The 13,388-nt window shown below is 36.5% G+C and overlaps 1 protein-coding gene and 2 long non-coding RNA genes across 3 annotated transcripts; 2 read left to right on the forward strand and 1 right to left on the reverse strand.

Moving 5' to 3' along the window:
* The first annotated feature begins 512 nt into the window (after window positions 1–512).
* On the forward strand, window positions 513–1,472 carry LOC134204511 (uncharacterized). The gene is made up of 3 exons (XR_009977884.1): window positions 513–640; window positions 720–790; window positions 861–1,472. It is a non-coding gene; the product is annotated as an uncharacterized LOC134204511 (long non-coding RNA).
* A 2,727-nt stretch (window positions 1,473–4,199) lies between these two features.
* LOC134204514 (uncharacterized) lies at window positions 4,200–5,837 on the forward strand. Its single transcript, XM_062679321.1, has 5 exons — window positions 4,200–4,230; window positions 4,297–4,520; window positions 4,819–5,157; window positions 5,310–5,469; window positions 5,529–5,837. The coding sequence occupies exons 1-5, from the start codon at window positions 4,200–4,202 to the stop codon at window positions 5,723–5,725; spliced, it is 951 nt and encodes a 316-aa protein (XP_062535305.1). The 3' UTR covers window positions 5,726–5,837.
* Window positions 5,838–11,692: 5,855 nt separating this feature from the next.
* On the reverse strand, window positions 11,693–12,418 carry LOC134204508 (uncharacterized). Its single transcript, XR_009977882.1, has 2 exons — window positions 12,267–12,418; window positions 11,693–12,023 (listed from the first exon to the last, which is right to left on the reverse strand). It is a non-coding gene; the product is annotated as an uncharacterized LOC134204508 (long non-coding RNA).
* Window positions 12,419–13,388: the final 970 nt, after the last annotated feature.

Raw genomic sequence — 13,388 nt, forward strand, 5'->3', positions numbered from 1 at the left:
ACCTGGATTTAAATGACCATTCATTATCATCCGCGTGGTTACTTCCATGTTTAATTTGATTATAATCTTGATCCTCCGTTCGGTAAACGATGGTATTTTGAATTCAAGCGCGCTAAAACGCCTCCCGCATAATGAATAACAGTCTACAGTGCGGTTGATATGATACATGTGAATTAAGGAGTAATGTCACAATCCATGCTATCATCAATTTATAATTTGACTACATAATTTTATTGAATTTATATTATAAACAATTATATATTCAAGTTCCCACATGTAATTAATATACAACATATCGTCTCTGTACAATATTTATTACTTCATAATAGGTTCTACTTGATCAAAAAACGTTAGTTAATTGAAACAAAACTATAATGGGGATAAACACGATATGGTCTACCGTTTTTACATAATTGTGTATCGTTTACGGCAATCATAAATACATCGCAATATCACAAGCACATCTCAATATTATACGGTTTCAAGATAAAGGTAAGATATTTCTTTCAGTTCAGTGACAAATGTGAGTGTGGGAAAAAATGCTGCTCTTCGCCATTTGAACGGCAGGCATGTAGAATAGGACACAAGTTTTAATTTATCGGAGAGGAAGATTCGTGTTTTAAATTGTTTAGGAAAAAGGGTAAGTATACACAAATACCTAATCGATAAAGTCTCAAATTGACTTCAAAATAAAAACTGTGTTGAATATCTAATTGCAGATCCAGTTAGCAGAAATGATTTTCTTCATTTTCCAAATGTCAGCAATCACGCGGTCATACACTGTGTACAGGTACGTACTTCTTGAATATTTATTAAACCAAGGATCAAACCCCTAATTTTTATTATATCATATATTGCAGACATCATCGAATTTCGGGAAAATGGGCAACAGCCTGCTCAAGTGATTAGATGAATGATAACGATATGTGGAGTGCGAAGTATGAGCCGAAATTATCCACTTGAATTGAAAAAAAAAAAACTAAAATGATTGAATTCGCGAATACGAAAGTAATGCCTCTACTCACTCTTATGGCAAAAACACATTGCTATCTGTCAGACTGTGCGTGAAACATGGCCGCCGATCACCCTTTCTTGTCCCTCTACAGTAAAATCCCATAAGGAACTGTCAGACTGTGCGTGAAGAATTTACCTTCGTAGTCGCGAATAAAAACAGTACTAAAAATGAAAAAAAATGTATTTATTTTCGTTCTCCCTCTGCTTTGCCCACCACACCTAGAAAAAAATCAAAACATCAATGGTAACAGTACAATGGGTTTAAAATATATGGTCACATTATATGCGTATGGTATCCCGTATAGTTTTTCTCGTGGAACATAGATTATTTAACAACCGCATGACATGCTGTACGCCGAAAAAAATGTACTGGAAAACGACAAGTTTTAAATGGTAATTATACTTAACCGCCCATTACCCAAATAATTATTTGGTCGATTACATCATACCGCACTGTTGAAACAGTTTATAAAATGGGTAGCTTATCATTTCAGCATACAGTATACAGAAGAGTGGTGATATCGTTATTTATCATCATGAATGATCTGATTTGTCTTCCGGATATAGTTCAGGATTATGCGGGCTGTGTTCGGAATATGATATTATTTGAGTCAAAACGGTTTGTTTGTATATGTTTGTAGGATGAATTGTATCGCTAAATGTGTAGGAATTCAACAAAATTAACAGTGACAGTTACTTTGAAACAAAAAAAAATAGCGAGTTGTGTCAACTGCTTTCGTGAGTTATAAAAGCCATTTTTTTCTCCTAGATATAAGTGAAGTAGTAGAAGAACTTATCATAGAATAAAACCCAATTAAACTATCTAATATTTACAAATTTATTGGACAGATTGAAAAGTTCAACTAGGAAAAAAAGGGTGTTTGATACCGTCTGAAAAATAGGTTTAAAAGATTGAATGAACGCAATCTGTAGTATGAGAACGAACGTTTAATTAATGTTCCCAATTCCCATGCATGCTTAGACAATGTTCTCGGGTCAGCTTACAGTTTGTAATTAGGTTTGTGGTTTGTGTTATATTTAATGTGATCGTGCTGGATTTCCAAATTTTTTATATCTAAAATTCTCGAAAAAATAACTGATGACCTATCCTTAATTTCGCCGTGTCCAGGAACAGTTAAACTAATTAAATATCTTGAAAATACTAAATACGTTCAATTCAAATCGTGACATACACAATCTTGGCGTACTTTATTTGTACAAACCGCAGATACAAACTAAGGAAAATGGATTTACTTTTCAATGTTAGGTTTGAAAATCAAATTGGTACTGACAATATTTAAAAAGAGTACATATAACCTTTTTCTCCGAAAAAGAAGAGTACGTAATTTTTCTGCCTCAAAAAGAGTACATGTACTCTTAAAAGAGTACGTCTGGCAACACTATGACCGGACACTGTTATTTTTTCCTATCACTCAAAATAATCCACACGTTAATGCTACCTGAAAAATCACGTAGATGAAAGAAAATGAACTCAATATTGAATTTATCTGTCAAAGGTAACAATTATTGCACCTTTGGTAAACATTATATCGAGCATTATATGTTGTTCCTGTATTGTTCACTGTGACTACTTAGTGACTCTTATGCTACGTTTTGACAGGGCAAGTGAGTTGAACAACTCAGTTGAATTCAATTGACTTGCCAAAAGTTGAACATGTTCAACTTTCTTTTCGTTCAAGTGAATAGAATTAAGATGTTTACACGTTCAATTCGCGTTCGATTCAAGCGACTTGCTAAATTCACTTGCCTTGTCTAAACGTAGCATTACGTGAAAAACCCGTACTCGCTGTGTGATTCATTTTGACAGCTTCATCTCGCGTTCATTCCCCAAGTTATTCGACAAAATGGCGTCTGTTGAAAACAAACTACGAGTATTGCTGGCGGATTTGGAAATCACACAACATTTATTGCAGATATTCGATGGTAGACAACTTTTTGGTAATTGCTATTTTAGTATAATATAGTTTGTTTTTATTTATTTAGAGTGTGGAATCGATTTTCACGATTTGCTGAGTATTACGACCGATAAATTCCGTGCATCGTTGGAACCAACAAAATAAATTGGAAATATCCGGTACTGCAACAGTTGGTGTCTTCCTGGAGAACGCGAAACGTAAGTACATGTGCACTTCTCTGTGTATGCCATGTAGTTTGTTTACTAAGGTATTTCAACTTTTCACAGGAATCTCAAATTGCTGATTTTCTGAAATCCTTGAGCAACCATACCGCCTTCGGCTTACCGGTGAGGTGAGCATCATTCCGTTTACGTCTACTGCTGTATCATCAGACACCACGACCATCACAACCCATCAGTTTGCTACGAACGGACCGGCATGTGAATTCGATTCAGACGTTCCAATTTCCTCAAATTCATTTGTCGGGACACCAGCATTTATTCCAACGCAAAATGTAAACAATACGGACGATAATTTTGCTACTACTTCAGTCACCGGAAGTTCAACTTCCATGCCACCAGAGTATGTACTAACGCCATCCACTGTTCATGTAAAAGCTGCAGCAGCTGCTGATTCCAAGGCTGTCAAAACTACGGACGCATACTCCTGATCAAAACAACTTTACCGCTCCAGACAAGCAACCACTATGATGTTAAGAAAGCTGCAGCATCCGAAGAAAATGAGCTCCGAAAGCTAACTGAACTCGTAAGTGTATTCTTAATTAGTAGGTACGGGAATCAAACAATCAATGTTTTGCTTACATCTTGCAGGAATCGATAGTCATTGGTTTACCAGAATCGTTGGAAATAACTTACACGAAGCCGGATGATCCGCCTGCGGTTGAGTTGAATACTGCTCCGCCGTTGTTTGCGCCTATCAACACTACAAGTCAATACTACTTTGTCGGTGAGCAGATATATAAAGTTGAAGCAAGAAACGAATCCGACCCGGAGTATACAGCGGCATCCACTTCAGCTAGAAACGGAAGCGATTATACGGCGGTATCCATTTCAGCGAGCGGTAGCTCCGAATGCACAGCACCGGTCTATGTCGTAAATTCTCCTGATAGTGCGAATGTAACAGATGGTACTTGTGATACAAACGATAGTATTACATCCATTTCTGGAAATGAGTCTAATGTGCCCAATGAATCTAGCCTTGGCATTTGCCAGCCGACAGAAGATGGAAAAGCTTGAATGAAGCAGAGCAATGTCAACAAAAAAGTCCTCTTCAATCAATTGTACTATCTAATGCCAATGGTTCTTCAAAGACGATTTCTAACAATAATGATAATCTACCACACGAGTGCAATGTGTTTTCAACGAAAACCTTGGAACAGTTGCTGAAACGTCCGAAGAAGGAAAGGAAATTTTGCAGTACGGAATCAAATCTGAGCTTTCGGAAGCGAAGCAGTTAGAACTCTCTAGTATTATCGCCAAACATCATTTGAGTACGAGAAGTAAGCTACTAACCGAAGACCTCCGAACATACGCCTTGGCAGTGACAACTCTATTCAAGTTTGAGCGATTGGTAAGTTGTAATCACGTGAACATATATTAACATTTTATATTCAATGTATCACTTGTCTTAAGACGAGTGTGTACAGTTCCATTTAATTCCACCACCTAATTGTACCTTGACAGATACGTATTTCGACCTCAACAGTAAGGTCGTCTTCAGTGTCTCGTACTTGACTTGACTTAAGTCGATACAATTAAGTGGTGGAATTAAATGGGACTGTACAAACTCGTCTTATGACAAGTGAAGACATTCCACTAAAAAGCTCAAAATAATTTTCTTAACATTCAATGTATGTTTATCATTTTAGGAAAACTACTTCATCTCAAGAAGCGGTGATAGAAAGAACCATGGCGGAAAAATAGCCAACAAGATTGGCAATTTAAAGCAGAGAAAAAGGAAGCGAGAAACTAAAGAAAACGAATACCAAGCAACAAAACAGTCTGCTAACGATTGCCAGCCACCTCGAAACGCAGAAGCAGAGGAAGCAGCTGAATGGTTGCTGTTGAACACTGATCCATGGTCTGTTGTTCTAGAAAGATGGAAAATCAGCTACGAAGCACGAAAGGATGATTTATTATCCCAAAAGCGTATCACCAGAATTCTTACGACATATCCGCAATACAGATGCCCACATGGTTTCCAACTGGTAAGTTTATTATCTCTAGTCATTCTGCATATGTAACTGAACTGAATGGTATTAAAATATATTCGAATTTGGTTCAAAATATCTGAGGCGAAGTATCAGTATAGTTTAATTATAGTACGTAACTAATAATTTATTTTCTAATTAAATTCTAGATCGACATTGATTTCCAAAAATGTTTTCCTAAAGCTGAAAACGGATTAAAGAAACTGCAATTTTTGGTGCCACTGATCACGGAATACATTTCAAAGAAAGCTGTCGACCCATCTGCGGTATCGTTGCTTGAGGGACTGACTACTGATAACGCAAGTATTGGTAAGATATTCTTATTCATTTGCCATACAACAAAGTCATTCTAACTATTACTTTTTCAGATAAGAAAATTTGCATACTTTTGCTAGCGCTGAACACTGTGCTTCCACCTATTGCGGTTGCATCACGTTTTAAGCCTACCATACTCGTAGGACAACAGGATACGCTGATTTTTGTCGACTCTAAAGACCAAGCCCGATCGAAAATACAAGATGTTTATCGGAACTATGAAGATTTGAATTTACCAATTGTACACTGAGCAAAAAATCTATATATAGTTTATGTGTGAGCGATATAGATTTTTGCAATAGCATCAAACTAATGCATTTTATGTGTGGACCTTATAAAAAATCTATAACGGATGACACATATAATTTATTGGGCATTACCTATTCGTTTCATTATATTTGTTGATAGAACCGAATAAACTTTTAAATATAATTCATTGAAAATGTTCGTTACAAATTTACTGTAATACGAGTTGCAATATATTTTTTAGGACAAGAAAATAACAAATCATTACTCATTATTTGATTTTATTGAAGCACAAACGCGAAGAGTATATGAAATGAAATCGATAGATTTTCACACTCCGCCTATGCAGTTTCCTGCCGCTTCCGCCGATGTTCCGCTGCATTGGGGTTGAACAGCATATGAGTGTGTAAATAGAATGGTGAGTTTAACCAGACGATATGAAGAGCACCATTTTCGAAAAACTGCCGGGTCACCAAGTTGTATATCGATGTTTGCCGCTCGCGATGCATCTGCTGGCCATCGGTTTTTGTCCACTTGATATCGATGTTTGCCGCTCGCGATGCATCTGCTGGCCATCGGTTTTTGTCCACTTGATTTGCGTTTTGATCACCAATTTGACCATCCACTTCTTCCATTCGTGCTGAATCTTGATCTAGAAGAAAAGCAGAAACTACATTTACCAAAAGCATTTAATCATTATGAATAATGAGGCCATATTTACCTGCACAAATGCCAATTCTTGATGCTGCGAATTTGGGCAACACGCTTCCTCTTGCCATTTTTTCTTCTCTTCTGGTACTTCTCACGATTCGTACCGCCGAGATGGTACCAGAATCTATTACATGCATGTTTGAACATTATCCAATTTATGTGTGAGATGTTATGGTTTTCAACCATTAGTCTCCACATATATTTTCGAAAAGGGATACAAATGTTCGCGATAATACATACCTATTAAAGGTATCTGTAGGATTTTGTTAATTATAAAGCCCACATAAAATGTATTGCGGGAGTTTTCTGGTTGTTCTATGTGTATTCACAAATGTAGAAAATTATTGATTTTTTTGTAGTGTACCTAAATTGATTGTGGTTGGTAATAGCTTGGACCAGCTCCAAGGAACATTTTTGGTCGTGTATGGTGATATTTTCTATGAGCTCCACTCAGTGTCCAGATCCATTGACGTTCTAATCAAACTTACTGCTGTACTTGGACTTCCTTATTCGAGAATTTCGAAATTGGTGTGGCATTTCGTCAGTGGATACGTATATGGCATAGAGCAGCAAGAATCCTACGCGTCTATCAACAAATTGCAAGTTTATCTTGACAATAAAAGGAGCGGACAATAAATCCTTAACATGAATCAGATCAGCTGTATGATACCTGAATGTACGATCCTTTCCTCAACGACGAGCGAGTATCTAACCCATCTAAAGGAATATCATCGTGTCCCGTCTATTCATCAATATAAATGCACAATTGCCGGATGCCAACAAATTTTTTCTAAAGTGTATCCCTTCAAAAACATATTATGCACCATGTTGGAAATAATAACACTAGCAAAACAAAGGAAACGGAAAGCAGCAGCCAACATGAGCAGTCATCTTTGAAGCAGTTTGCAGTATCGTCAACAGATAACGATGGGGTTTCATCTTGCAATTTCGAGGGTAGTTCGTCAAAACTCAGACGCTTTGAGAGCACTGACGATCAAATTGATCTAGAAAATCGCAATCCAATTAATACACTTGATCAAATAGCGTTAAAACTAACTCTATTTATGCATAAGCATAACAACTTTACGCGAAAAGATGTTTATCAGATACAAAATGAAATGAGCGTATTGTTTAATGAAATATCAGATAAGTTCGAAAAATTCAAACCACTCATAAATGATCCAGAGAATAGGTTTAATTTTCAAAAACAATTAAATCAAATCAAAACCATTTTCAACTTTGTAAATACCGATCATAAGTTTTTAAACATTTGAAAAACAGTGTGGGATTTCAACTACCAACGATAGTCACAATAGATAATAATGACGATATTACTTCTACAATGCTAGATGTTGAAAACGATGCGGACACAATACATGCAAACAACTACTTGATAGTAATGCCCATTGAATTCCAAATTAAAACTTTTTTGAATGCAATGATATATTGAAAATTACTTTGCGGAATACACTAAATCTAAAAACAATCGACTTTTATTGCTAATTACATAAATGGAAGTACATGGAAAGCTATTGAACAAAACTACGAAAACGAAAAACGTTCTGCCGGTATGGTTATATGCAGATGAATATGAAGTTAATGATTCACAGAGTTCGCACAGTAATAGACACAACGTCTGTGGAATATACTATAAATTCCCAACTATACCTAAGGAATTCCAATCAAAACTATGCAACATTTTTGTGGCTGGAATGGTCAAAAGTCAGATATTAAAGAAGTTGGGATGAATAAGCTTATGCAAATTTTAGTCGATAGATTTAAAAAATAGAGAATGAAGGTATATATATTGAATCGGTGGAAAACCAATATTAGTAAGGTTTGTGCTATGTTTGATACAAGGCGACAATTTGGGTGTTCACTCGATGCTGCTTTTTGCGAGTGGCTTTAATGCTACATTTTATTGTCGGTTCTGCAGACGTCCAAAAGACCTTTTAAAATCAGACTGCCAAGAACATGCTGATTGCCTTCGTCGACGTCAGGATTATGCTCAGGATTTAGAGTTAAATCAACCAAAAGAAACAGGAATACACGGTAACACGGTTTTCAATGAGCTTCCATGTTTCCACGTAACTGAAAACATGAGTGTTGACGCAATGCACGATTTGTTCAGTTCTGGCGTGTGTAAATCAGGTCTAGTAGAAGTCTTAGATTATTGCATCTTCAACAAGAAATACTTCACTCTCAATGACTTTAATGTTAACAGAAGGAACTTTGGGAAAACTTGTTTAGATAGCGAAATATCGCGAATGCCGGATGTAGTTGAAGGATATAATAGTAAGGAAAAACGTAAAACAGTTCATATACGGCTAACTTCTAATGAAACTCGCATGTTGACACATTATATTACGTTAATTATTGGAAAATATGTTCCCCATGATGACATGGTTTGGAAGTATTGCTTAACGTTAGTAAAGCTGACTGAATTCTGTCTAAGAAATACTTTTTCATCAGAAATGATAAATCAATTGCGACGATTGATCAATGTGCACCATACCATGTATATTAATTTGTTTAAGAGGGAACTTAAGCCAAAACACCACTTTCTTGTTCATTACCCTACAGTAATAACTTCATCAGGCCCAGTGGAAGCTATGATGTGTTTCAGGTATGAAGCGAAACACAGAGCTTTTAAACAATATGCTCATATTATGCCTTCAAGGAAAAATGTTTGTTACACGCTTTGTATTAAGGCTTCATTGCAATTTGCATATGACTTATTCAATAGAAATTTTTTCGATCGTGAGATAAATGAAGATTTTAAAATGTTTGACTTACAACTACGTAACTATTTTAGCAATTTACGGCAACCATTGAATATTGAATCAGATCTAAATTTGTTATTCGCAAATAGTATTGAGTACAAAGGGACTAAATATAGATCAGGGTATTTTATGACGCTTTTTGAAAATGATGTAATGAATTTATTTGAAATTATTGAATTCGTCCTACATAACGATAAGTTTTTTTTGGTGGGCCAATATTGGCAAGTTGATAACTATTGCGAACATTTTATGGCGTATGAAGTATCAAACTGCTTACCCATAGTAGATATTTTAAAAATCGAATTATTCGATAGTTTTCCTGTATCATTGCATAAGATAGGTAATAACTCTAGAATGTATTTTCGTGTTAAGAATAGTTTTAATTCTGTATAACTCAAATACATATGTATAGATAATAAGAATAAAATACAAACTTTTATACATTTGTTTTACTTTTGAATATTTCTAATATTGCATTATCTTTAAATGCAATTTTAGAAATATTTTTTTGATTTGATTTATATGATAGAAATATAAACAACAACAAACGTGCATTTTACAAGAAAATTTAACTGAATCTTAGGGGAACATCATTTAGGATATATTGAAAAATAACGTTAAAGCTACCGAAAAACCACGTAGCTGTTACGTGAAACAGTGGTGACACTATAGAAGTTCATTTTCTTTGATACCTTTCAATCAGATAGATGTTATGTGAAATATGTGGTGAAAAGATAGGAGTTCATTTACGCTTTGGTCACCTATGGTTCACGTAACTGTTACGTGAAAAGTATGATGGAAAAAAGTCACATATGTTTTCACGTAGCTTTGACGTGTAGATTATTTTGAGTGAACAATAACTCCAACATCATACCTTGAGTTGTACTGACGTATTTCAATAAAGCTGTTAGTTTTGTTCACTTGTTAAACTGCCTTCGTTATTCGAGCCGTTGACTATTAAAATATTGTTAATGTGTTAATCGAAGATACGAAATGGAAGCATGAATTATTTAAATGAGATTTGAATTTCTAAATCGCAATCGGCGTACGAATAGTAGGCGCCCATTGGCACACAAATATGAGCTGGATTGACAGAACGAAACAAAGAAAGAGACGATACTAATCCGAATATTGGGTACATCGTCTATGTATCACTAGAGCTACTCGTTCTGTCAGAACATACTTGTGAGTACACAGGCCATGGTAATTCAGATATTCGACGGATGTCCTAAGCACATTCGCTCGGTCACTAGTAGCTTGATCTTAGTGTGAATATTGTGCTTGTCCTTCACACGAAGTCATAAAGCTCGTTTACTTGCTTCTGCTTCTCCATCAGGTTGAGCTTCTCAAGTTGTAGTACAGTCAAACCTCCATGAGTCGATACTGAAGGGACCATCGACTCATGGAAATATCGAGATGTAGAAAAGGATTTCTTTGGAATGCTGTTTGAAGGTACCATCACTGTTGCGACAGGTGATAATTGCTTCGGACAATCCAAAGAGCGAACTCGTTTTTGGGTTGTTGAGTTGCTTTTAGCTGCAAAATATATTGTTTCAATTAGTATTAAGTTCAAACATAGTTCGTAAGTTCAATTTTGCATGAATAGGAAATTTTTACAATTTAGTTCATAATTTGCATGATTTAGTTATAAGTAGGATAACAAATTGAGTGTTTAGCTTACATTTTTAGTCCCTTTTATGTGTGAATCCTGTCCAACAAACATTAATTATCAAAAATCTATAAAATAATCACTTGTATTGACGGTCTCAACTTTGTGTACTACGTGTGTCTCGTTTGCTATCTGTTTTGTACTGTATTAGGTGGACTGAAATGATCGGCTACGAAGTCATCGGTGCGGTTGTTTTTTGTTCGTTCCTCACAGTTGGCAGTAGGTACACGAGAGAAATTATTCAGACGATAGGGCGCCTTCCTGAACAATCCCCGACCCGTATTGCTCCGTGTCCTCTCGAGCATTACCAGCAACATCTAGGACGGCTAGTTTCGCCACCGGTCGTCGAAGTACACCAGTTGCTGTCTGCACGTTTGCGCTGCGACATCTGCCATCTCGTCCTGCACGCAGAAAAAACTCTTGTAAAAACAATGATACTTGATGTAAATTCAACAAGAATTTCACATTGTTTTGGCGGTAAAAAGAAATTGTTATTATTTTTAAAATCAAGCTGATTCGAATATTGTTGAAACAAAAAGAAAATGTTTTGAATTTAAATGGGTTTGAATCTTGGCTAAAACAGTAACGTTCTCTTTTCGCGACGGCTAATAAAAATAATATTGTTGTTTTTAAAATATGTTTTCAATTGTTTTAATAATAAACGGAATAGGAAATAGCATCAAAATATTATTGTTTTTAAAATATTTTTTATTAAAATAATGGTGCACTATTATTGAAATTATAATATTCATATGGCTTTTGGTATTTCTTCCAAATTGTGTTGATTCATAAAACCATTTAGGAACAATTTTGTTGTTATAATCGTTTATTATTTATTGTTAATCATTAACGTTGTTCCCCGCTATAACACTTTCTGCAGCTTGTGATCGAATGACCTATGGATGGCATCGACCTTATAGTCGCACATTTCATCCCGAAGTCATTGGCTTATTTGCTTACTATTTGCACATATCGTCATTGGTGGTAGCGTGGTATTGAAGTTTTCATTGAAGTTTTCAGTGCAGGATCGACATCCGCCTCCATTATCACTGCGATAGGAAATTGGCTATACGATTGCGGTCGTAGTATTGTTATGGTGGGGATCATATGGAGCTTCTGCCGTTTTTCTTTTTCCTCACCTGGAAATATGTAGGAAATATGTCGATGTAAAATACTGGAAACATATTTCATAAGTTTTACATATCAGAAACGAACACACGGCTTCCGCCACCGCCACTACCGACAATTCAAGAAAACCTATCGCGCTTGATGAAATAAGACACAACTTGATGAACAAATAATGTGAAATAAATCACCAGGCCAATGCGTGAGGCTAATTAATAATATCTGCGGATATCTTATTGTTTAACGCTTTTACTTACCTGTAGTTTGGTGCACAAAACTAATAAAACAGTTGAATTTTACAACAAAACTATTCTCACAGAAGAAGCCCTGTTTTTGTGGTGGCATTTGATTTTGGTTTTCAACAGTCATCACAACGAGGGAGCGGTGGGTAGTATTTTTGCTGCAGCTCAGCGTTATGTTCGTTATGCTGTGTTACTTTGGGTATGTGTCTAGAGCTAACAAGGGAATGGACATATTATTGCGCATTAAATGCAATAAACATTTTTATTGAGCCAAATTGATTTCTTGTTGTTTTCATAAGAATAATGAATAAACTTGTTTATAGAAACAAACATCTTTTGAGTTATAAACAATGAATGCTTATATTATAAAAGCAATAATATTCGACATAAATTTGAATGAATTTTGTTCTATAAAAGCAACAAACATTATTATTGGTTCAATTGATCCAAATTTCTGTCCGTGTGGGAACACGCGTAGAACTTGTCCCCTTATCCATCCGTTACGGACTCGATCGTCCACGATGACCACCAGATCACCGGCAGAGACCGGCTTGGTATCCACTTGGTCCGTTTGGTGATGGTGGGTAGATACTCCTTCGCCCAGCGTGTCCAGAATTGGTCCAACACCAACAGTCGCTGGCACAGGAACCAGCTGGTGTGCAGAGCCTGCCTATCGTCCACAAGCTGGGTTGAAGGCTGATTCACCCCGCTAGTACTAAGCAGGAGGAAACAGTTCGGAGTAAGTGCCGCATGCTCCGAAGTCTGGAGCGGCATGTATGTCAACGGCCTCGAATTTATCATCGACTCAGCTTCCACTAGTAGCGTGACCAGCACTTCCTCGCTAGGTTTGCGCTCGACCGATAGCGAAGCCAATGCACACTTCACCGACCGAACCATGCGTTCCCAAGACCCCCCCATATGCGGCGCAGCTGGAGGATTGAAGCGCCAATGGGTGACGGTATTGGTGAAAGTTGATGCCAAATCTTGGTTGATTGCTCTCACTTGCTCCCTTAACTCGCCGCTGACTCCAACGAAGTTAGTACCCCGATCACTGTAGATCTCCCCCTCCGTGCTATGAATCGCCGTAAAGCCATCTTGCAGCACTCCGTTGACAAGCTGGTGACGACCTCGAGATGG

Source organism: Armigeres subalbatus, unplaced genomic scaffold, assembly GCF_024139115.2.
Source record: "Armigeres subalbatus isolate Guangzhou_Male unplaced genomic scaffold, GZ_Asu_2 Contig634, whole genome shotgun sequence".
NCBI lineage: Eukaryota > Metazoa > Arthropoda > Insecta > Diptera > Culicidae > Armigeres > Armigeres subalbatus.

Excerpts from the sequence above, each read along its gene's own strand:
- LOC134204514 (XM_062679321.1), top strand. The coding sequence starts at position 4,200 with ATGTCAACAAAAAAGTCCTCTTCAATCAATT. Across the intron at positions 5,158-5,309 it reads GCCCACATGGTTTCCAACTG|ATCGACATTGATTTCCAAAA; the intron begins GTAAGTTTATTA and ends ATTAAATTCTAG. Across the intron at positions 5,470-5,528 it reads TACTGATAACGCAAGTATTG|ATAAGAAAATTTGCATACTT; the intron begins GTAAGATATTCT and ends TTACTTTTTCAG.